We start from the raw sequence: 23736 nt of genomic DNA, 5'->3' as shown, positions 1-23736 counted from the left end.
TCATGATTTTTTTTTTAAAGCCATGAAGTCATGAACTCAATGGCATCTGCAAAAGAAAAATTGCCTACTAAGAGAAAATTAAAGATCAAAGTAATAGATTTGATTATATTTATAGTCTTATTGAGTTATGCAAATGGGTCAGTCTGAGATCTAGGAAGGATCTATATCCCAAATGCGGGCAATCCTCTTTGCATAGGTTGGCTGACACTATCATCAGTATTAATAAGCTCAACATTCCTGGAAATTGAGAGATTTAATCTTAAGTAGTTATTAATGAAAAATTATGCATATATCTCACATATTTAAATTATAAAACTAATATCTGAATTTTTTACTTGACTTTTAATTTGATAAAAAAATAATTCTTTAAGTCAAATCCAAATTCAAATCAGGATTTTATTTTGCCCATTTTTTTGTTTTTTTATCGAATTCAGTAATCGAATTATTCCGAATAATTATAGAATCCAAATTTACCGACTACGTTGACACCATTTCGCACCCAATTCTTTGCGCAGGGGCGTGCGCTACGGGACAGAGAACGCGTTCCTTTTTGCCTTTTATTTCCCAAAACCGAACAAATTGGAATCCGGACTGGCCAACAAGAGGGCCAATTTTGCGCGAGTTAAAACTTAAAACCATGGGCATTGAGATAAGAGAGGAGAGAGGGGTTGCCACTAGTGAGCTCTGGTGCGGAATCTGGGGGCGGCTTAGTACTTACTGAGGCCGGCGGTAAAGGTACGATTTTCTTCTTTCTCCATCTTCTTGCTTTTCTCTCTCAATCTTCACAACGTATGACTTGCGTTCATGGTCTTCCCCCATCTCTATTTTCACCTTCTTGAGGACTTGCTTGAAGAAATAAAACCCTGAAAAAATGTTAAAAGTTTGTTAGATACGTTTGAATACTCTGTTAATGTAGATTACATTGCTTTTATAAGTTAATTTGGAATTCCCCGTTAAGCCATAGGATAATGCTGTTTCAAGTTTTGTCAGATATGTATGAAGGTTTCGTCATCAGATAAAAAATTCTGAGATTGCTTACAGTACTTCTTTGGAGTATATTATTTTGCTTTAAACAGTCCAAATATTTTTAATAAGTGTAGATATGTTGAAGACAGTGGTGCAGTTGTCTATCTTTCCCCACCTCTTCTTCATTGTATCAAACAGAAGAGGAGAAAAGGGGGGAGGGATTTGGAAGGGCCTAATATACTATTTATTGAGCTCTTGTGACTATTGGAACTTTTCTCATGAGCTCTTTTAACGTTTTTTGATAATACCAAAGGTCCTTAGATTACAGAACCATAAAAATGATCCAATTCACCTTGGATTCTGATCCAAGATTGGAATTCTGGATTGCACGCCAAACCCATTTTCGTTTGAGCCTTTTACCTGTTTGTATCATGTCGTCAATGAACTGAAGACTTCATTATTGATTTCCCACATGGGTTTTTTCTGTTGAGATTCTCAGTTATTTTTTATATTATAATGGTGGTGTTTCAGCCCACTTGTTTGAATATTATAAATGTGGTGTTTTAACCTTAGGTTATTAACTCATATTTGATTACCTTAGGTCCTAACAAGCTCAAGAGGTCTCTCCAATCTCCATGGCAATCTCACTTGCACATTCCGCTCTTTGCAAGTCTTCATTATTGTTTCATAGGTCTTGTGTCAGAAGCTACATCCTAACGCCTTTGGCTTCTGCCTCCACTTCATCTTCTGCTTACTCTGCAAATAATCCCAGGCATCAGAAATGGAGGCAACCTGTTGCATCTGTACTAGAGATTGGTGGAGTCAAGATTGTGAAAGATGGTAAGATTTACATCTTGCTAAGCAGTGGTTTTGTGATCAGTCTCTTGATTTACTTAATTATTTCCTATTCATGCTTTGTTCAGTATGGTTGATATAAATAAGCTCATGTCATCTAAATATTTTGAGCTCTTTTATGATTGGACCTGTAGATGTGGTGAGAGATGATCCCACAAACAACGTTACAGATACAATATTTTCAAAACTGGGTATGCAACTTCACAGGAGGAATCACCACCCAATTGGTATTCTGAAGAACGCGATTTACAATTATTTTGACATCAATTACTCAGAAAAGTATTATAAATTTGATGATTTGTGCCCTATTGTTTCTGCAAAACAGGTATGTCTATATTTTGTGAAGTTATTCCCTTTCTACATTTATACACATTTAAATTCTTTATCACTAACTTGTATCTTTTGCATGTGGATAATTAGCTTTGTTAGATTGCTTATTCTGTTTGTAGTCCAATATTTCCACTTCCCCATCTTGATGTTTTTTTATATGCGGCTTGTTTTACTTGTTACTATACTTTGAGATTTAAATTTCAACTTGGGTCTTGAAACCAAATATTTCGGATTTCGACCTGGGGTTTTGAAACCAAATGTTTTGGATTTTGACATATGATTTGATTTCGGTTTTCAGTTTATCATTTTGGTGGTCAAATGGCCATACTTTGGTCTGAAACTTTAGAGAAGTCCTAATAAGCATCTCTAAATATATTTGAGCCTTTAGATTGCCAAAAAAAAAAAAAAACACATAAAATGGTGGTTTGGCTTCGGATCCTAGGTTGGTGCTTTATGCTATCTGTTTCGGTATCCTCTCTTAATACGGATTGCATACTTAAGCATGTTTCCATATGTTAAAAGTATTAGATTGGATAAAAGAACACCCGAAGTGGTAGTTTGGCTTTGGACCTTATGACATAAGGCGGCAAGGTTCCAGGTTTCGGGAAAGTGCAAAATTTTAGTCAAAACTTTGAAGGTTTCGGTTGCTGGTTTCGAGGCCCAAATGGTCAAATCAGTTCCCAAAATGTTTAGGAAACCTTATTTTAGGTCTTTTAAAGTGGAGCCCTTAGTTTGTTAAAAAAACATACAAAATGGTAGTTTGGCTTTGGACCCTAGGTTGGTAGTGTACGTGGTACATTGTACAATTCTGTATACCCAAAATTTAGTATTAGAACACACATACTTGATACTTCAATTAAAACAACTAAAATATGTGTTAGGAATGAATAAACATAAAATTAGATACCATTTCATAATTATCAAATGTTCTTCATGGTTCATTACGAAGATATGGGAGTAATTTGGCAAAAAATCACGAAAGCTGAGGTTTTCTATGAAGTCTCTTTCTTTGGATTCGAAACTTGTGAACCGATACCGAAACCTGAAGCATGGTAAAAATTTCATCGAAACTTTGAAATTCTGATCGAAACCATACATTTTATACAAAGGTTTTGACCTAAACGACACCAAAATCCTAAACATGGTCAATATTTCGGTCGAAACATTGCAGTTCTTCAGTATCGGAGGCTGTTTCATTTCGACAGCCTATGAAACCGAAGTATTTCGGTTGGTTTCGTGAAATTTCATTGAAACATTGTATTATATATGGCGGCCATGTAATTCTCTGCGTGAAGAATCTCTTAAAGAATTAAAGTGCATCACAACAGCCCTATAAGTGGAAATTTTGAAATTTAAGAAAATTTAACCAAATGATGCTTCAAATCCTCCCTAATGTTGACTTGGGGGTTTCTAGTAGTTTTATAGTTCTCAGGTGAAAGGGGGCGAAAGCTTGAAATTTTGCTGAAGCGAGTCGAAATTTCATTGAAATTCTGCTGAAATGAGTTGAAATTTTGCCTAAGTGACTGAAATGACCGAATTTGGCCGAAATGCCAAAATTTCGGTTGAGGTCTGGTATGCCTGCAGAGTCGGCCCTTGCTTTGTTTTGAGGCTTCTTGAAACCAAAATATTTTGTGAAATTCAGTCATTTTGACCGTAGTTTTGGACCATTTGTGTAATGCTCAGTTCTAAGTTAGAAGAAAGAAGAAATATGAAGATGATTTGTATTAAACTTCTTTACTTGATAATTGTTGTTATATTTCTCAAAGAATCTTACTGCTTCTTTTCATCAAGAGTATTCCAGATAGTTTTGAGTTTTTGAGGTAACTAGAAACAATATTTGAAGTATAGCAGAATTGTTTTTATTTATTCTCTGATGAACTATGTATTAATAATGGAATAAGTGTTGCTCTGCCAGCTGCACTTGAAAGTTTCCTTTTACAAATTCCAAGCATATAACTTCTGATTAACTTTATCGAGGATGGAAGTCAAAGTTGATTTCAAAATGCTGGGTCTATTACCTCTCATCTCCCTTTGTTTCTTTTCTTTCCAAGAATGAATACAGATCTTCTCTGCAAACAGTATCATTGAAAAGTGTTTAAGCATAAAATTGTACACTGAACCACAACATTGCAATGTTTAAACAGAAGTTCCACAAACCACCTCAACTTTTCTTTACTTTGAGTATTTGGAAATGTTCAATACCTCAATGTGACTAATTTTATTTGAGCTCCTGTCAGGCTGAAATTTTGCTGCCATCTCTAGTACTTGTTATCCCAGTATGGTGCACTCAGGATTATATACCCTTAGAATGCTCAAAACTAAAAGGCTACAAAAATGATTTTTGTTTTGGGGGTAAATTGCAGCTACTTCCAAGTATGAGTAAATTAAATGGCAGACAGAAACTTAAATAGCAGCTCCCAGAAAAAAGAATTGCAGCTCTAATTGTCAAAATTATTATCTTAAAGCTTTAATTTCTTCAGTGCCAGAAGCTCTTAGAAGTTCCTGGAACTGGATGTGGCTTCCCGCATTTACTTACTTTTCACTGCAGGATTCCTTTGAAGCTGTGCCTTAACATGATTTGTTACTTGCTTGGCTTCTCAGATTTTATCCTGTCTGAGTTTACCATTATCATGTTGAACTCAGTGGCTCACTAAGAGGGGATGAATCAGTGGCACTCAAAAACTTTCCTTGAGTTAGTCAATTGCTATGTGTCGCTGTGTCAACCATACAACCTTATGCACATCCACACCATAGACACTAGGCAAACAAACCACAATCGAAACAAGCATAGCAAAATGAAGAATCAAAAGATAAGATATACATGGTTTGCCAGTGTGGCTATGTCCACGGTGCAAATGGTTAATTGGGCTACAACCCAAACCTAGACTGGGTATAATGCTCAATACAAAGTTTAGTTTCACCCGCCACAAGGAGCACCAACCCCTAGTTCTTGTAGCACTCACCACAATGGAGCACCCATTTGATAGATACTAAATGTAATTCAAAATGGCATACACAATTGCCAAAGCCCAACGTTATGGCTGTGGCGATTATAGAAGACAGCAGACTAAACTAGAACAGGTTGTCGATCTCAAATCACTAGGGGTTCTTAGGACAGATTAGTAGAACTGATAACAGGGCTTGCAGGGCCTCAAATAGGTTCAAATCCACTTAGTACTATGAACCACAGTCCAAAAGAACAACAGGAACTGAAACAGATCTATTGATCTCAGTCCTGGACAGCAAGGTCACTAAAAGACAAAATTATGGAGATTTGTAATATCTTCAGATTGGCTGGTCAGAAACAGCCCAAACCAGGGTCGAGTCTCACTTTGGTAGGGAGGAAGGTTTGACCAGAATTTTAGCTAAAACCTATGGCTGGAAGTGCTTCAGGGAGCAGGGAAACGATTAGGAAGCTAATGAAAATTCTGGGCAGAACTGATAAGAAAACTGAATTTAATACCTATAGAAACTTGAGCAGATCAGTAACACTTTGTGTGGTTGAGAGAAGAAGAAGATAAGCTAAGGAAGAGGACCTCTCGGGCTTCACACCACAGAGAGTCAATCACTCAATTGGATCAAACACCAATTCCATCAGCCTTGATCAAACACAAGACAACTCTTCATGGAGAAGACAATAGTAGCAGACATTAATTTGTTTATCAAAATCATTCTAAGCTTTAGGAGCCTCCTCTTCTTTATTTATAATATTGATGGTGGAGAGAATTACAAAATAGAAGGTTCCTCAAAAGGAAACCTTAATTTAGTTTCCTAATGCAATACTTACTAAAAACTGAAATTAGAAATTAACTGAAAAAGGAAACTAACTACTAATGACTTGACTCAACTAATAACTTGAATCTTAAGTAAACAAAGACTAACAAATTAAATTGAACCCAACTAAAAAGGAAACTAATGAAAAAGAAAACAAACTAGTAATCCAGTATGCAACCTTAAAGCCCCTCTTTTAGGCCCATAAAAGTGGCCTATTACACTCCGAACCTTATGGACTGAAGGCCCAACACATATACAACCCAACCCTAGACTTATTCCTAATAAAATAAGCCTAGTTTGGTGAAGAATCTGCATCAGAGGGTGGTCTAGGTTTGAGTTGGATCAAAGAGGTTAACTTGGCTGGCATCATCAAGCTGATCTGAAAGGTTGTGACCAAGAAGAAAAGTATTTGGGTTGATTGGGTCTATTCTGGGCTTCTCCGCTCTGATTCTATTTGGACTGCCCCAGTTCCTTCGGATGCTTCATGGGTTTGGCGTCAGATTCTTTCTGTTCGATCTATTGCCCTTGGGGCTATCCGTTGCCAAATTGATGATGGTTTGTGCACCTCTCTTTGGGTTGACCATTGGCACGCTATGGAAGTCCTCCTTCATATGGTCAGTTTGAGAACTATTTATGGATTGGATCTCCAGAATTCGATGGTTGTTGGCATCCTTAGCTGTGGAGCCTGGACCCCCTGGTCCCCTCCTCCCCTTTGCTTGCTAGTGTGTGGAATGCCTTGTTGTCTATTGCAAAAAGCCCTAGGGTAGGGATGACATCATCACCTGGTCTCTGGCCTCCTCAGCCTATTCAGCTCTAAGGCGGCTTGGGATTTTATTCGGTCTCAGGACCCCCTTGTTCTCTGGCGAAGGTTATATGTTTTAAACACCATATTCCTTGCCATTGCTTCATTGTTTGGAGGGCTCTCTCCAACTGCTTGTGATGCGGATTCGGGTTCCAAAACTAAAATCGGATCGCTTATGGGCCCACCAAAAAATAAATAACTCAAGTCTAACGGTTCACTGCAAACTTGTAATTTCAGAAGCAAGTGTGCACATCACATGTAAACTACTAAGTGAGGGGGACAAACTGGAATAGAAATTAGAAGTGGAGGGGTGTTCTAGAATTACTCAAAGTGAGGGAGGAATTAATAGATCACCAGCTTAAGAAAGAGTGGGTGGGGGTAATTGTAAATAGTACTAAATAGGTCACTTAAGAATAAAAGAAGAAGTGCCAAAAGAAGAAGTCCCACCCCAAGGAATTCCCTCATCATTGCTTCTTGGAACCTGCAAGTCGACCTCATCCCTCCCCCCACTTGATAGCTTTTTGGATTCCGGTTACCTGGCCCACCATTGCCCCTCCCCCTTTTTTTGGTTTTAGTTGCCACTGTCGGTGATTGCATTGTAATTGTTCTCTTCTAGTTAGCTTTTTGTGGGCCCCGGCCTTGGCCTCCCACTCCCCTCTTCTCTCCTCCCCTTGTATATTCTTTCTCTCTTGGTAATGAATTATTTATTCATCCAAAAGAAGAAGAAGAAGAAGAAGAAGTTGTCTTCTTGCTTCTTACGATCCTAACCAGCCAAGGCGGAAGAGAGAAACTTCAGTTCATTCTTCTTTAACAGATCTCGGCTTGGGCTAAAACTTCTGGTGAAGGCTGGAAACCAAAGGGCCTCTTGATTCCGACTGATAGGCATCGCAAATCATCAACCAAAGAAAATCAACTGTTGCTGCAACTTGGATCTGGCAGTCGGTCAAGTCCAGATCTGAATCTGGTTTGGAATCTGTTGCTGGAAGGACCTGTTGGAGATGAGAATCTAGGGTTAAGGTCGCCCAAGGAGAGGAAACCCTTAACCAAACCTCAGCCCGAACAGATCAAGCACTAAGGAGATCTGAGAGCTTGATTTGGGCTGCAAATATTGCCAGAAACGGGATTTTCGGCAAGGAGAGAACAGTCACAATATAGAAACAGAAAAGAGAAGAAGATAAGAGAGGCAAAAGAAGAGAAGAAGATCAGGACAGGGAAGGAAGGAAGCTTCCACAACTAATGGCATCCATAGCTTTAACCAAATAGTCGTTCAATTCTCAAAACCTCTTCATCATTGGCCACAATAAAAGTATTTAAAGACTCATAACAATCATATTTTCCGATTCTGAAACTGAAACAAATACTTGCATCTAATCCAAAATAGAAATAAAATCTCACTCAAATAAGAATAAAATTTGACTGCTTAACTAAGTTCTAACTTTAAAAAGGAGAGAAATAGAGATATAAACCAAATCCAAAAGGTAGCCCTAAATCCAATGTTTGACTGCATCAGCGTGCCAACTCAGTCCTTTCTTATCCATCACCAGGTCGCTCTCTCCCTCTTATGCTGCCTCTGTTGGAATGCCATTGAATATGTTGAACACCTATTATTTGATTGGCCTTTTTCCTCCTCTATTTGGAAAGGTGTCCTTGCAAAATGTTGCTAAAGAAGTCGTAGGATCCTCGTGTTCCACAGGGAATGGATTTGGGTGGACATGTCTTTTGCTGGTACTTCTTTTTGTGATATTGTGGGAAATCTTGCCTTCAGTGCCGCTATCAATCATAATTGGATGGAGAGAAATGTAAGGAAATGGACCTCCAACTTTTGGTCTCTTTGTCAAATTTGGTATTCTATTTCCTTTGACATTAAAGCTGAGCTCTCTGCTGTCTCTTTATCTTTTTCAGATTCCCTAAGGAACATGCATATTGTTGTCTCTTGGGACCTTGCCCTTCTCTTCTTTGACGTCCCCCTCTCTTAAGGGAGGGCTTTGTGTATTTTCTTTGTTTTTCTCCTTTCCCCCCATTTTGGGGTGGCTGTTTTTTGCTCTCTTTGGTAAGGAAATTTTTATTCACCCACCAAAAAAAAAAAAAAAGAGTAATGAGCAAACTGCAGCAGCAATATATCTTAATTCATCCTTGTCCAAGCATTGGCCTAGGACTTGTACTCATCTATACTAGCCAAACCTCAATTCATAAAACTGGAATGAGATTCAATATCCACCATTACACACACACACACACACACACACACACACACACACACACATATATATACTTTACCCATTGGACTGAAGGGAAGATCTAATTGTAACCAAGGTTTTAAAACTCGATCTCGCTAGCCTTCTCGCCAGCCAAAAAAAGAGATCTGGCGAGATCTTGCCGAAACCTTGTATTTTTTGGGTGGTCAACTCGCTGTTAGATCTCGGTGGGCATATAACCTTTGTAGGCTCTGAAACTGTATATTTACCCTATTTTAGCCATTATAAACACAATGGAAACATCAGATTTGCAAAAAACAAACTCAAAATGGTACTTTGACAATGTACCCTATGTAAGTATGCGGCGAGTCTTGAACACTTCATCTAGTATGATATATTCATCAATCCACCTTCCACAATCATCATTTTGACACAACTTAATGATTAGAATATATAAAAGCCATAATTTCTAATTCCTACAATCATACTGCTGATTGATGAATCACATACATTCAAGTAACAACTAACAAGTAACAACTAACAACTAAAAAGTAACAAACTAAGTTAACTAACAATGTAGCATAACAAGTAACAACTAACAAGTAACAACATAGCAAGTAAACATAAAGCCATAATTACATAACATCTCCGTCCTAGAAACCAAGACTCCTTGTACTGAAATGAGTGACAGGCCATATCATCATGGCCTCCATGTTGTTGCTGTTAGTGTCGAAGTATGTTTTGCTTTGATTGAATCACAAAGGCTGGCCATGTCATAGTTTGACGGAAGTAATACTCAAAGTCAGCCACAACAGCCATATAAACATCATCACTAACAAACTGGAGGTACCCAATCCTTGGGTAAATATCTCTGAAACTAAATGAGCTTGAACGTAATCCATAACTGCTGCTTGGTGCTTGACGGACAGGAATCACCATGTATGGCTGGGGTTGGGGCTGGGGCCAAGGCTCTGGAGCCCCGAAGATGTTATCCACAAAACCTGACCCAATCTGGGAGTGTGAGTCGTGTGATTGACCTCCATACTCAGTGGCAGAGGGGTAAGAGCTGGCCTATGGCTGTGGATATCCAAACTGGCCAAATTAATTATAATGACTATAGTCTGAACCGGTTGTCCCTGTGCTATATAGCTGAAGGTGCATCCAACGGCTCCCCAATAATACAAGTACCAGTGATGTAGTACCAACAAGGGTTTACACAAGGAGAACCAAGACCAAGGTCGACCCAGATCTGGTCCAAGTCAGCCCACGATTTGGGCTGCTGATGGGGTTACTAATTAGTTATTTAGTTTCTATTTTGAAGTCCTAAATTAGTTTCTAATTTCTGTCAAGACTAGTTTCTATTTTCATTAGATTCCAATTTCCAGTTTTTAGTAACTTCTTGTAATCAGTTTTTAGTAACTCAGATTTAGTAACTATGAGTTACTATTATTTGTAAACCCTCCCCATCATTATAAATAAAGAAGAGGGCTCTTTTATGAGCCACGATTTTGATTAATAAGAAAACAACTCTCCTGTTGCTGCCGTTGGGTATCCATGGCTATTTCCTTGTGTCAGATCGAGGAAGAAGGACTTGGTGTGCAATCCAAGTGACTCCTTGCGGAGTGAAGTCCAGGAGGCCTGTTTTTAGTGTGTTTTCTTTACTTTCTTTCACATCTTCAAGGCTTACTAAAACTGCAGAAAACCAGGTACAATTTCTTCTATCTCTGCCCAGAATTTTCTGCAAAAACAGAGCCTTCGGTCTCTGCTGGAAAGATCAGTTCTGAAGGTCTGATCAGCCTAGTCTTTTGGTCGAAGGATCCCCTCTGTCCAAGTAAGGATCTACCCTACTTTTGGCTGATTCTGATCAGCCATCTCTGAGATATTAAAAATCTCCGGATTTTCGTCTTCTAGTGATCTGAAGTTCCTATTTCTGAAATCGACACTGCTGTTGGTTTAATTACTGATTTCTCTGGGTTGTTATTTATATTCTGGACATCTGAATCTGATATTTACTTGCTCAGTCCCTGATCTAGTATTAAGAATCACTGCTGTCCTTGGTTATTCTCTATATTTCTGTTTCTGGAAGTCGATTATTGCTGGGCTGTTATTGAAGTCTGATTTTTCTGTTATATGTATTTGGACTGGTTTGGTTGTTCTTTGGTCTAAAAGTTCCTGCAAATTTGGGACTAGTTGGGTGTCCAATTTAGTCTTACATTAAGTGGTACCACTCTCCATTCTTAAGCCTCCTAACAAAGATGTCCATGGAGCCCACATTATCCTGCTCCTCTCCACCAGATAAGAATCGACGACGTGAGCCTCTCCTGTAGGGTGTGGGTGTGGGTGCGGGTGCGGGTGCGGGTGAACGTGCACCATGGTCTATGTCCTGTGTGGCATGAGTGAACTGAGTCTCTCCTGTGAACCGCATCTTTTCTTGCTTCGGTTCAGTGTAATGGTACCTCTCACGTAACCCCCCATCACCACCATCCCCATCCCCATCCCCATCCCATCCCCATCATCATCATCACTTGCATCATCATCACCACCACCACCACCACCACCACCACCACCACCACCATTATCACTGGACGGTGACCAAATAGTTTCAGGCTCCACATCAACCCCAGTAGCTTGGGTCTCGAAAGGCCTGGGTATCTGTGAAAGCACATGACCCTCTTGAGACATATACTCATCCACGTCCCTACCCATCTGACTAGCTACCACGGGGTCGGGCCTACCCCTAGGCTGATCCATAAGTGGATCGCCTCGATCCTTCACCCATTGGTATAAGGGACATCCTCCTCCGGATTTGAGTCTTCTTGGAAAATGTTAGCGAGTTCAATTGGTTCATTGCTACCCTCTTGGTCTTGACGTATATGCTGCATCTTCAATCTCATATTGTAATGCACAAGCACCAATTGCTGCAGCTTTCCATGACCCAGTCAGTTCCACCTCTTGGAGTGGATCAGTGAGAATGTACTCCAGTTACGCTGACATCCAGATGTAGAACAAGTTTGAGAGAGCACCTTGATTGCTATCTTCCTCAAGTTAGGTGCATCTTTTCCATATAGGACCCACCATTCACTCGGGGTAGTAGTTTGTCTCCCAGCCACTGCCATTGCCGCTGCCGCTGCTCTACCAAAACTCCCATTAGCATCCCTGAATTCCTTCATCTACACATATTTCAAACATTGAATACAAGTTAGTACACAATACGGTATGTACTTCAACACTTGGGAACCTATAACCTATAAGTCTGTATGTATCTTAAACATTAACCCACTACCCACCTCAGTGTTGCATGCTGCCTGTAGATCAACTTTAGGGACCAACTTTGCCACCACAAGCTCCAGTGCTTCTATCAATTCATCATCCATTCCTAGATCGTACTTGTAGTGGAACTTAGGATTGAGATAATACGCTACAAATTCCATAAGTAACTTGTCATTAACTGTAATGTGTAAAGTAGTCTTTAATAGTTAAGTTTATAAACTCACCAGCTTTATGTAGTGGATGCATCAAATATTTCTCTCATCTCTTAATCATTTTGATGTAGGATTTTGCACCCCTAGGGATATATGCCCTCACCTTGTCCTTCATTTTCTCCATTGCAGTATACACATATGGTAATGTAGGCTTCTTCTCTGAGTCTACCAACCTCAAGACAGTTACTGTTGGGCCAAATAGAAGAAGAACCTTCTTCACATCTTGCCAAAATCCTTCACTAGAGATAGTGGTCTGTGCTGCGATACCACCTGGCGAACCCAATTCCTTCCATTCAAACCTCTCTTTGCTGGCAAACATCGATCTCAAACCAACCATCTTATCTTGAAAGCTCTTCAATGCAATGTAGTTGGTTGCAAATCGGTCATACCTGCCCTTACCAAGTGATGTAGGGATAGGTTTGACAAGCCAAACTAGACCCAAACAACAGGATCTTGTAAACCAAAGAACAACCAAGAACCCAATATACCAGCAATAATAAATCAGCAAAAAGCAATAATAAATCAGCAGTCCATCGATCTCAGTGTTTCAGAATTTCTGTAGTTGAATAGAGACCAGGAAAAACAGAGGCTTAGTAGTCCAATAACAGAGGCTGAACCATGAACAACAGCTACCAATTTTAATACATCAACAGCTGGAACAATCGAACCAGAATTCTGGACAGAAGTGAGTTAGAACAGAGATCGACCAGATTTGAAAGATTTAATATATCAGACAATCCCTTGGTCAGATTACTCTAAAAATTGGATCGAGTCTTCCATACAACAAGGGTAACACTCGACCAGAACCTCAAAGCCATTGGGTGGCCAGAACTCCAAATAGACTAGGTCGATAGAATAGGAAACAGAGAGCTTAACCCAGAAATTTCTGCAGAAAAATTCAGATTACTTGCCTGTATTGCTGGAGAAGAGAATCCAATAAGAGAACCAGAAAAGAAAAGACCCGCCTGGACTTCTCGCCGCAGAGTGTCGATCGGATCACACACCAATCCCTAACCCTTGATCAAACACAAAGGTTTAGCCATGGAGAAAACCCAGCGGCAACAGCATGAAGCTTTTCTTTTTTTTAATTGTCAAAATCGTCTCTCTATGATGAGAGCTCTCCTTTATTTATAATAATGATGGGGAGGGTTTACAAGTAATAGTAACTCAAAGTTACTAAATCTGAGTTACTAAAAATTGATTACAAGAAGTTACTAAAAACTGGAAATTAGAATCTAATGAAAATAGAAACTAGTCTAGACAGAAATTAGAAACTAACAATGACTTGAAATTAGAAACTAATTTAGGTACTGAAATTAGAAACTAATTTAGGTACTGAAATTAGAAACTAAATAACCCCATCTAAAAAGGAAACTTAAAGAAAAGGAAGCAAATCACTGAATCCCGTATGCAACCTTAGAACCCCTAGTTTAGACCCATAAAAGTAGCCCAATATACTCCAAACCACATGGACTGAAGGCCCAACACGTATACAACCCAACCCTAAGCTTATTCCTAATAAAACAAGCCTAGTTTGGTGAAGAATCTGCATCACCAAGTCTCCACCGCATTTTTCCCTCAACAAAGCGAGAGCAAATCCATGGTTGTAAACAAATGTGGTCACTTGTCTTGCCCGTTCAACCACACCTGCTACCAAAGACTTCTTCGCCATTTCTTTAAGCATTAAGTCAATGGAGTCGGAAGCACATGGTGTCTAAAAAAGGTGGATGTGTTTGCTCTTCCTATTCATTAGTTTCTCCCCCGCTTTCTTGAAGTTGCTTCCATTGTCTGTGACAATTTGAACAACATTCTCAGGCCCCACCTATGTGACAACATCCTTCAACAACTTGTATAAGTACATTGCATCATTCTTTTCTTTGGATGCATCAACAGACTTTAAAAATACAATCTTCCCATCACAATACGCAATGAAGTTGATGATGGACTGTCTAGTTGGTCCAGTCCAACCATCACACATCATAGTAACTCCATATCGTGCCCACTGTGTCTTCAAGCCAGTAATGTACTCATCTTACTCCTTCTCTTGAGACAAATAAACATTCATCATGACATCATCTCATAAGGAGTGGGCCCCTTTGTTCCTGGACTAGCCCCTCCTGCAGTGTCGATCATGGTCTGGTAATTTGTCCCTTGTACAACATTAGCAGGGATGCTATTATAGAAAAAAAATTTTGACATTGCACTCCCAAGTTGTTTCCGTGAATCCCAAGCTTGCTTTATGGTTCTTTGATATGTATCCTGCTGTCTAAATAACAAGGGATCTTGCCTCTCTTCAGGATCTCTTCGGGGTGGTGATGGGGGTGTGGCAGTCCTCACACTCTGAGCTCTCCTTAGAGGCACATCCACATTCCTTTGCTTCTTGTTCATTCTTCCCTCCGTGGGAGGCACATCTGATGTAGCTGCTCTAGAACCAGAGCCACCTGCTCCTTTCTTCATCTCTACCCGCTTAACGTTTTCTATTTGATGAGAGACCAGGCTCGCTGCCTTTACTTTTTGCAATTCTCTCCATTCTGCCCTTGACATACCTGATTGTGGGTTGTAATCACTATCAGAGTCATTAGAGTCAACATCCACTGTTGTTGGGTGAGGATGACTCTCTAAGGGGGTGTTTGGTTCGGTAAATCAAATGGTGTATGTATCGGATATGAATGTCAATCTTTTGATAGACATTCTTCTGAATTATGTTTCTTTCTGAAAAATCTTTTGGTTGCCTTAAGGCTAGTACTTGTTTCTCGCGGGTTGAGATATTGGATTCCGTAGAGAACACCTTTCCGCTTACTCCTTTTATACTAGGTGGTAAAAAAGGTACTCAAATATGAGTTTAAGTGTTGAGGTAAACTCAGATTTGGAACACATCCTTTGTAATATGGTCATTCATGGGAAGTATGATGCTCACTTATGAGGGTCATCCTAGTGGAACCAAACAACTCCAAAAATTAAGAATTATCATTCTAAAGAATGTCATCCCAAAGATTTACTGAACCAAACACCCCCTAAGACTGCCTCATTGAATTCTTGGTCCAACCTTTGTTTCTCCACCTTCTTTAACATTTCACCTCTTAGACTACGTTGTACATCTTTTATGACTTCATATGGTGCTTGGGGCATTTGACAACATCCTTATACCCCCCCAACCAAATGCTGCTTCAACCTAGTAGCACCTCCAGAATTTATCAACTTCTGACAATATCTACACCTTCACTTTTTCTTATCATCGGACATAGGATCCCCATGTAACCATGCAATATCACCACCATGAGAAGTAGACATTGTTCCCCAACTTCAAGTCTTCAACACTATTACATAAAAGTGTTTGTGCATGAATTAGTAAATATTAAGATAGTAACTATTCAACATAAACACTATATTGTAAAGAATGCATGCATTAAGAGCTACTCAATACCTTGTAGTTATTACTTATTAATCCCCTACTTTTTATATTTTTTTCTGTAATTTTAAATCATAATTTTTTATTAATAATAAATCAAAGTTCATAATAAAGTATATTAGAATGCAACTAATAGCGCCATTTTCATTTCAAATTATACAAACAATATTTACACAACATTAGAGTAATTTTCCATTGAAAACAGAAATTTTTTTCATAATTTTTTGATTTTTCTGTAATTATTTAATATATATTATATATTTCAGAAAATTAATTAATTAATTTATTGGATGAAAAAAAAAATGGCCACCATGAGGCTGTAGATCAGCCTTTGGTGATCAACATATAAAAAAAATGAGTACCAAACATGTTACATAAATCATATATATATTTTTTCCAAGAAAAGCATTTATTGTAGCAGAAAAATAAAAAAAAATAATTTAAAAGCAGAAATTAATTTTTCTTCCATGAATGTATAGATCGCCTTTAGTATCATGACATATAAAAAAACCAATGGTAAGAAACAAGATTTGATAATTACTTTGAAAAAAATGGATTTGGGAATAAGTTTTTACTTTAGTGTTCTGGAGGGGAAAAGCCACCACCAATCTTGAATATCTTTGCTTCAATGCAACTAAAAGTGAAGATCTCCAAGAAAGAACAGATGTTCCACATATTTTTTGTATTTTTTCTCTCAAAAATAGGTCCCAGAGACAAAACCAGGCGAAACCAGCGAGATATTTCGCCTCTTGAGGTCAAAATCATGTATATATAGTGTGGTTTGGGCCAGAAAATGGACCGAAACTGGTTGAGTCGAAACTTTGACCGAGATCTTGGCGAGATTTCGAAATCTCGCTCGAGATTATGTCGGTTTTCTGCCTCGCCAGTTGGGCCATCTCGCCTTTTGAGGAAAATGAGATCTCAGCGAGATCTCGCCAAGTTCTTAAACCATGATTGTAACCACATTGCTTACAATTTTGCTTTGTAACCATGGGCTATTTCTGCTAGATGGAAGAATGATGTGGCAAAAATGATCGTTATATTTGGGGAATTTCCTAGCTTGGCCACGTGTCTAATTCGAGCCCCAAATTCAGTTACTTGACAGTCCATCTATTCCATACCCTCCTGTGTTATCCATGCACCCCACTGTAGTCTCATGCGCCCTCTTGTCGTCCTTAATTCTGTTTTGCCACATGGCAAACTCTGATCAGGGCTGAAATTTGACATGGCTCCTACTTTGATCCACCAAATGAAAATAAAAGAATGCAAGACAAAACGACACTATATTCATGTGAATTTACTTTATACTTTATTGGGCTTTGTAAGCCTCCTTGTTACTCCTTACCCCGTTAAAGTGAAAAGCTCAAAGCCCACCTAAACAACCACTCGTTTAGACTTAATTAATTCTTCTTTGCTACGGTGGTTCTAGGACTGGTATAATAAGAAATCTCACTGTAAGGAGGAATATAAAACCCTCATGGCATCTTGTTTTGCTAAGTTGTCTATCTTCATCTCCTTTTATATTTTTCTTATACACATTAATACCCATTATTGATCAGAAAACAGTACTTGATCAACCTTGAGGAAGAGAATAATTACCATCCCATAACCGGTTCATGGGTGTGATCAGTTACATACTCCTGTTTCCATGGGCCTGTATCACTTAATGCCCAGTGAATGCCATTTGACATGTCCCTTTCTACGACCAATGCTCTCATTAAATAATTCCAAAATATTTTTGGTACTTTCCTTAGTGCTATGATATTGCAAATTTTCAAATTGGTGGCACCTCTAGGACCCCATAAAACCTCATGAATTCCCAATTTCACCGGTGACCAATGCCTTATTTTCCTTATATTTAATCAAGTTGATATATGATTTACTTCCTACACAATTTTGCTGTATTTCTGGGGCAGTGGTTATATGCTTCTTGTGCATTCCTCTTATTATTCTTCTGTTAGGTATGGTATTCATTTGAAAAAAAGGAAGGAAAAAAAAAAATGCATTGCAGCATGGTTCAAAATATCAGTCGGTTCCCTCCCCTTTCCACTGCCCCCCCCCTTCTCGGATATCTGGTCCTCTCTCCCTCCTGTCCCTGCTGGTCACTGCGGTAGGGGTGACAATCATTTGGATCCCCTCCCCCTTTGGTTCCTTTAGCTCCTCCTCTGCTGGAAACCTTGTTCGTGTCCATCATCCTTCCATCCCTAGGACTAAGGTTGTCTGGTTCAAAGCTCACATTCCCCACTACAGCTTCACCACTTGGAGAGCTCTTTCCAACTGCCTCCCCACCCAGTCCTTCCTCCTCCATCACTATATCTAGGTCCCCTCGATTTGCTAACTCTGTTGGAATGGTTTTGAGGACCTTAACCACCTCTTCTTCAGTTTCCCTTTCTTTTCCTCTATGTGGAAAAAAGTCCCTAGTCATTGCTGGCCTAGCAGGAGAAGTCCCCTCCCCCTTGCTAGAGAATGGATTTGGGTTGATATGATATTTGCCGGATCATCTATCAGTGACACTGTTGGAAAGCTTGCTTTTTGCGCCACCATAAACCACATATGGATGGAAAAGAATCTTCTTAAATAGACATCCAACTCCCACTCTTTTGATAGGATTTGGAATGCCATCTCCTTCGATGTCACTTTCAAGTTCAGATTGATCCCTTCGCCTTGTAAGGGATTCTTCAAGGAACATGCTCATTGTTGTTTCCTGGGGTCTCCCCCCTACCCTCCTCCCTCCCCCTACCTAGTCTTTGTGGAGCAATATGTTTTTTCTTTCATTTCTTGCTTTGGCCCTAGGGCTTATATATTCCTTGTTCTTTCTTTCCCTTGGTAATGATTTATAATTCACCCAAAAAAAAAAAAAAAATGCCAGTCGGTTCCATTGGTGATATATGCAGAGTGGGTTATATTGTCCATAGTTGTAATGTTTAACTTTGCTTCTTGCAGAACTTTGATGATGTCTTGGTTCCTGCTGATCATGTGAGCCGGAGCTACAATGATACATACTATATTGATCCTGAGACTGTCTTGAGGTGTCACACAAGTGCTCATCAGGCAGACCTATTGACACAAGGACACACTCATTTCCTTGTAACTGGAGATGTTTATAGAAGGGATTCTATCGACTCAACTCATTATCCTGTATTCCATCAGGTTTTCATGTCTGATTCTGGCACCTAAGGTATTCTTTGGATGAGTTGCTTTTCTTTCTGTTTAGTGATGAGTTTGTATCCTAACTGTGCAGATGGAAGGTGTTTGTGTATTTTCCCGTCATGAGTGGGAGGCTTCTGGCATGGATGCCACGTCTTATGCTGCTGGGGATCTAAAGAAATGCCTCGAGGGTTTGGCAAAACACTTATTTGGTAAACTTTGAGTGAAAACTTCTCATTCAAATATATACTGTATATGCTGTTGTACTGGATCTTTAACAACGTACATAATTTTTTGAAGCACTTTGAACCAAAATCTGTTGAAACTTGCAGGGGCGGTAGAAATGCGCTGGGTTGATTCTTTTTTTCCATTCACTAATCCATCCTTTGAACTTGAAATAAATTTTCAGGTCTATTGTCGAACCTTGTCACCTGTACATAAATAGCATACTCAACAACAGATTTGTCATTGTCAATGGTTCAATGTTTATCTTGCATATACTTATCATTTTAGAAGCTTGGTTTAGTGTTCTCATGTTTTCTGTTGGGGCTTAAGTATGCTATTAACTGTTGATACATTTCTGTGCTATTAAAAAAAAAAGTTATGGTTGTCAAAAATGTAAATCTTTGTTCGTTTCTATAAAAAGCACAATCATCCCCCACCCCCTCCAAAGAAACAGGAATAGAAACTCGCTTTCTTTCTTGTCTTTTCCTTTTTTGGAACCAATGGACATGCTGAGGATGCACAATAAGTGTTAATTTCTAGCGAGTTCATCAACCTTCAGAGGGAGTTGGTCAGTGGTTGACAATTTCAGTTCAGGTGTCTGGATCAGAGAATTGAGCCAAGTACCAAGAAAAAAAAAAAAGAAAAAGAAAAAAAAAAGATGAAAAAGATCACACATTAAGCCGTAATGCATTTGCTTTTTTCTACACCTTCATGAAAATTATTGACTAGAGTGTACTTGGAACAGGTCTAATAGTTAAATCAATAGAGTTGGATCATCTGACATTTGGATCATCTGGGTGTCATGTGCAATCTTTTGACATTTTTTCCCCAGGTAAAATCTGGGTTTTCACCTTTGTTAAAAACCCTCTATTGAAATTGGTTTTGCTTTCATCAATGTGTAGCCTGCACACTTGGGGGAGGGGTTACAAGGGGGAGGGGGAGGAACACATGAGAACCTATGATGCAAATGGTGAATATGGGGTTTGTTCCTAGGTCTTGGCCATGACTAGTAAAAGGCCTTAGAAACTGAGCTAGTTCAGTCGTCATCATGTTCAGCTTGTCTTGAATAGACCACTAGCTGATGGGACTATCTGGATATACATTGCTTGCAGTTAATAATGTATTTGCTGTGTCAGACAATGGAAGACTTTATTTCATTTCATATTTTTATGGTTTCTCAAAGAGATGTTCCGTTCTTGTTCTTTTTCTCCTCGTTTTCTGTTTCTTACCTACAAAGATTTTCTACTAGGAAACCAAAATTGATTGTAAAATTCATTCCTAGATCTGTTAACTAGTTGAATTTGTCAAAAATGACAAGGGTTACAAATAACAGTTATGAAGTAATTGGTTGTGAACAGCATTTAAGAATGTTAGTGTTATTATTATTATTATTATTATTATTTTTTGAGAAGAGAAGTATTTCAAGTATATTTGTGGTTATACTCACATAATTAAATATATGTATAATGGTGTTGTGACTAGTGTAAGGACTATGGGGGGGGGGAGTCAAGGTAACGAATTCCCAATTACAATCGAGTTACGTCAAGGATCAGCTTTAAGTCCCATCTGTTTGTGCTTATCATAGATGAATTAACTAGAGGCATTAAAGATGATGCTCCTTGATGTATGCTTTGTGCTCATGATATTGTTTAGGTAGATGAGACAAAAGCAGAGATTAATGCCAAGTTGGAGTTATAGAGATCAACCTTGGAATCAAAATGTTTTAAGATAAGTAGAACAAAGATGTAATATATGGTGTGTAACTTTAGTTACATGAGGACGGATAATTAGATGGATAAAATTGATGAGGGAGGTTCCACGGAGTGATTATTTTATGTATCTGACAATCTGGGCTAAATTATAAATAAAGAAGGTGATATAGAGGATGATGTTTCACAAAGAATTAAAGGAGGATCGATGAAGTGGAGAGGTGAGTTCGGAGTGTTGTGTGATCAATGTATTCCTTTAAAACTCAAAAGAAATGTTATAGGAGAGTCATACAACCGAGATGATGTATGGTGCAAAATGTTGGACAATTAAGAAGCATTATGTAGATAAACTCAGGGTGGTAGAGATGTGGATGTTGTAGATGGATGAGTGGTAAAATTAAGAAGGATAAAGTAAGGAATGATCATATTAGAGATGGTTTGAGAGTAGCTCCGATACATGATAAGGTACGAGAAAGTCGTCTAAGTTAGCATGGTCACATTCAATTGAGGCCTTTGGATGCTCTAGTACGGAGAAGTGATTTAATTCTGATTGAAGGAAGAACTAAAAGAGGTAGGGCCAGACCTAAAATGACCTTAGGAGAAATGGTGTGGAAAGACATGCATAGCTTAGGCCTTCTATCAAGTATGACATCGAATAGAGCTGATTGGAGGGTAAGGATCCATGTAGCCGACCCATTTAGCTGGGATAAGGCCGAGTATAGTGTTATATTTTCTTGTCAGATTTCTTTTTGTTTTGTATGAGACCAGTCTTCAAGGTGTCAAGTATTGGTACCGGGAATAATGCAGAAGTTGGTAAGAGATTACTAGCTCCCACAATGTTAACCCCAAGTACACAATTAACAGTTCCACAATAGCCTTAAGGATAGCTGATAGAATATCAGAGGAATAACAAAGAAACAACCAGCAATAATAGTCCAGAAATATAACCTGAAAACAGGAACAAAAACCCAAGCTAAACTGTCCCAAAAGAGAGGCGAGAGAAACCTGCGACTGGGAGAGAGAGAGAGAGGTGTGGCTGGCTGTGTGTAGCTCCAATGGAGCTGCACTTCTGGTCGAGTGGAGGTCCCTTGAAGGCAATAATAACCTGTGAGTTTGAAAAGATTCTGACGGTTGAGGTTGAAGATATGGCAGTTCTTGAATTCCAGCCCTAGGAGAGAGAATCTGAACTGATTCTTCAAAACCTGCAACTGATTGTCTTGAACAGCCTCAGGAAGAGGATCGATTGACCCTTTAGAGTTCTGGAACAATCCCCAACAGTAGTTCTTCAATCAGATTTCAGAATGCCTTCAAGAGAGAGATCGCAGGTCTTCAAAAAACCCAGGTTCCAAGTCTGTCGATTCTGGTTTCTGAGAATTAGTGGCCAGAACTGATATGCTAACAGTAATAACAGTAGACAGAGAATAAGAGGTGATTGACTGCAAGAATAAAGGAGAAAAAACAGAGATAAAGTGGGGGAGGAGTGGCTGTCTCAGCCAGGGCTTCTCACCCACAGCTATCTCGGTGTTCTAACAGTTTGATTGCAAAAATATTTTTTTCAAATCTGAAAATTAGGTTTACATAAGCTCCTCTTATATAGAGGGCAGGACCTTCCTAATTACAGTCATACTAATACTAGGAAATAAAACCTATGTTGAAAATAGAGTCCTAAGACAATTTGGACTCGACATACACTTAATTAAATCAATAGGACCAATGGGCCTCTACTTAATTAAAAACAAACTAATAAATACCCCCTAGCCGATGGGCCCATTGGGGCCCTTATTTATAACTAATGACTTAGCCACTCAAATGGACTAAGTAGGGGTCCGATTGGCCTTCTTGGCTGGACCCTTCTTCCTCTCATATCTCCTTCCATAATGTGCATCTATGTCAGGGAAGCTGGTTTTAGATATGCATCAGAGATATATCCGATAGACTCGAAGAAATGCTAGATACTCTTTGACACACATAAATATGCTTATGATACATGCAAAACTAGTGTTTGTAAGCATTCACTACTATTTGCAATAAATAATGATATCCAACCATGTCAAGTTCTCTCTTTCTTTGCAGAATCTATATGATTCAAATCTTCAACAGCAAATGCAATATCAAATTTACTAATAAGTGATGAGAAACAATTAAGCATGAAGATTTGAAAAGAAAAGTTGATGTGATTCAAATCTTCATTGGCAAGTGCAATTTTTTTTGCTCTTTTAAGCAAATTCTCCTAGGCCCTTTTTTTTGTTGATGAGATCCACTAAGGTTTTGTCAGAAAAAAATCAGAGTAGGAAGAAGTTTTGTTTTGCTACAATAACAGAACCTAATCCATAAGAAAGGAAGAAAAGAAGAGAGGAGAAGAAGAGAAGATGATAGAAGGGAAGAGAACACAACCCACAGTTTGAGTTATGGGCAGAATACTCAAAACCGAGGGTGGGAGATTGTATTTATATTGAATAAAAGAAACAAATTACACTAAGACCACCACCACAACTAATGACTAGACTTATGACTTAAAGACTGGACATAAGTGACTTTACAATCAAATAAGAAAGACATTACAATAGTACCCCTAAGAGAACCGACTCACTTAACAGTTTCAAACACTAGCATTTTCGGTTCAGGCAACCTGTTTTATCAAGTGTGTCGATACCAGATTGGCCTGTATTGGTTCGATACAGTTCTGTGCATAAATATTTTATGTATCGGTTTTGTATCTTATCGACATGGCCAATCTCTATATGCATCATGTAGAAATGTAACCCTAAAACGATGCAGAAGATAATGAAAAAACAAGATCAAGCAATGCACACAGATTTACGAGGTTCGACAAGATTGCCTA

At 38.8% G+C, this 23736-nt stretch overlaps 1 protein-coding gene across 1 annotated transcript in view; it reads left to right on the top strand.

Annotated features, from left to right (window-relative positions):
• Nucleotides 1-515: 515 nt before the first annotated feature.
• The window catches only part of LOC122064840 (phenylalanine--tRNA ligase, chloroplastic/mitochondrial), a 42655-nt gene continuing 19434 nt past the window's right edge, over nucleotides 516-23736 (top strand). The window contains exons 1-6 of the mRNA XM_042628623.1: nucleotides 516-735; nucleotides 1568-1806; nucleotides 1956-2146; nucleotides 18757-18963; nucleotides 19055-19172; nucleotides 19293-19369. Coding sequence (XP_042484557.1) covers nucleotides 1602-1806; nucleotides 1956-2146; nucleotides 18757-18963; nucleotides 19055-19172; nucleotides 19293-19369 — 798 coding nt within the window. The 5' untranslated portion in view covers nucleotides 516-735; nucleotides 1568-1601. The remainder of the gene's footprint in view (nucleotides 736-1567; nucleotides 1807-1955; nucleotides 2147-18756; nucleotides 18964-19054; nucleotides 19173-19292; nucleotides 19370-23736) is intronic.

Source organism: Macadamia integrifolia, unplaced genomic scaffold (genome assembly GCF_013358625.1).
Source record: "Macadamia integrifolia cultivar HAES 741 unplaced genomic scaffold, SCU_Mint_v3 scaffold1790, whole genome shotgun sequence".
NCBI lineage: Eukaryota > Viridiplantae > Streptophyta > Magnoliopsida > Proteales > Proteaceae > Macadamia > Macadamia integrifolia.
Note: the sequence above shows the minus strand (reverse complement) of the source record. Positions and strands in the feature narration are given on the sequence as shown.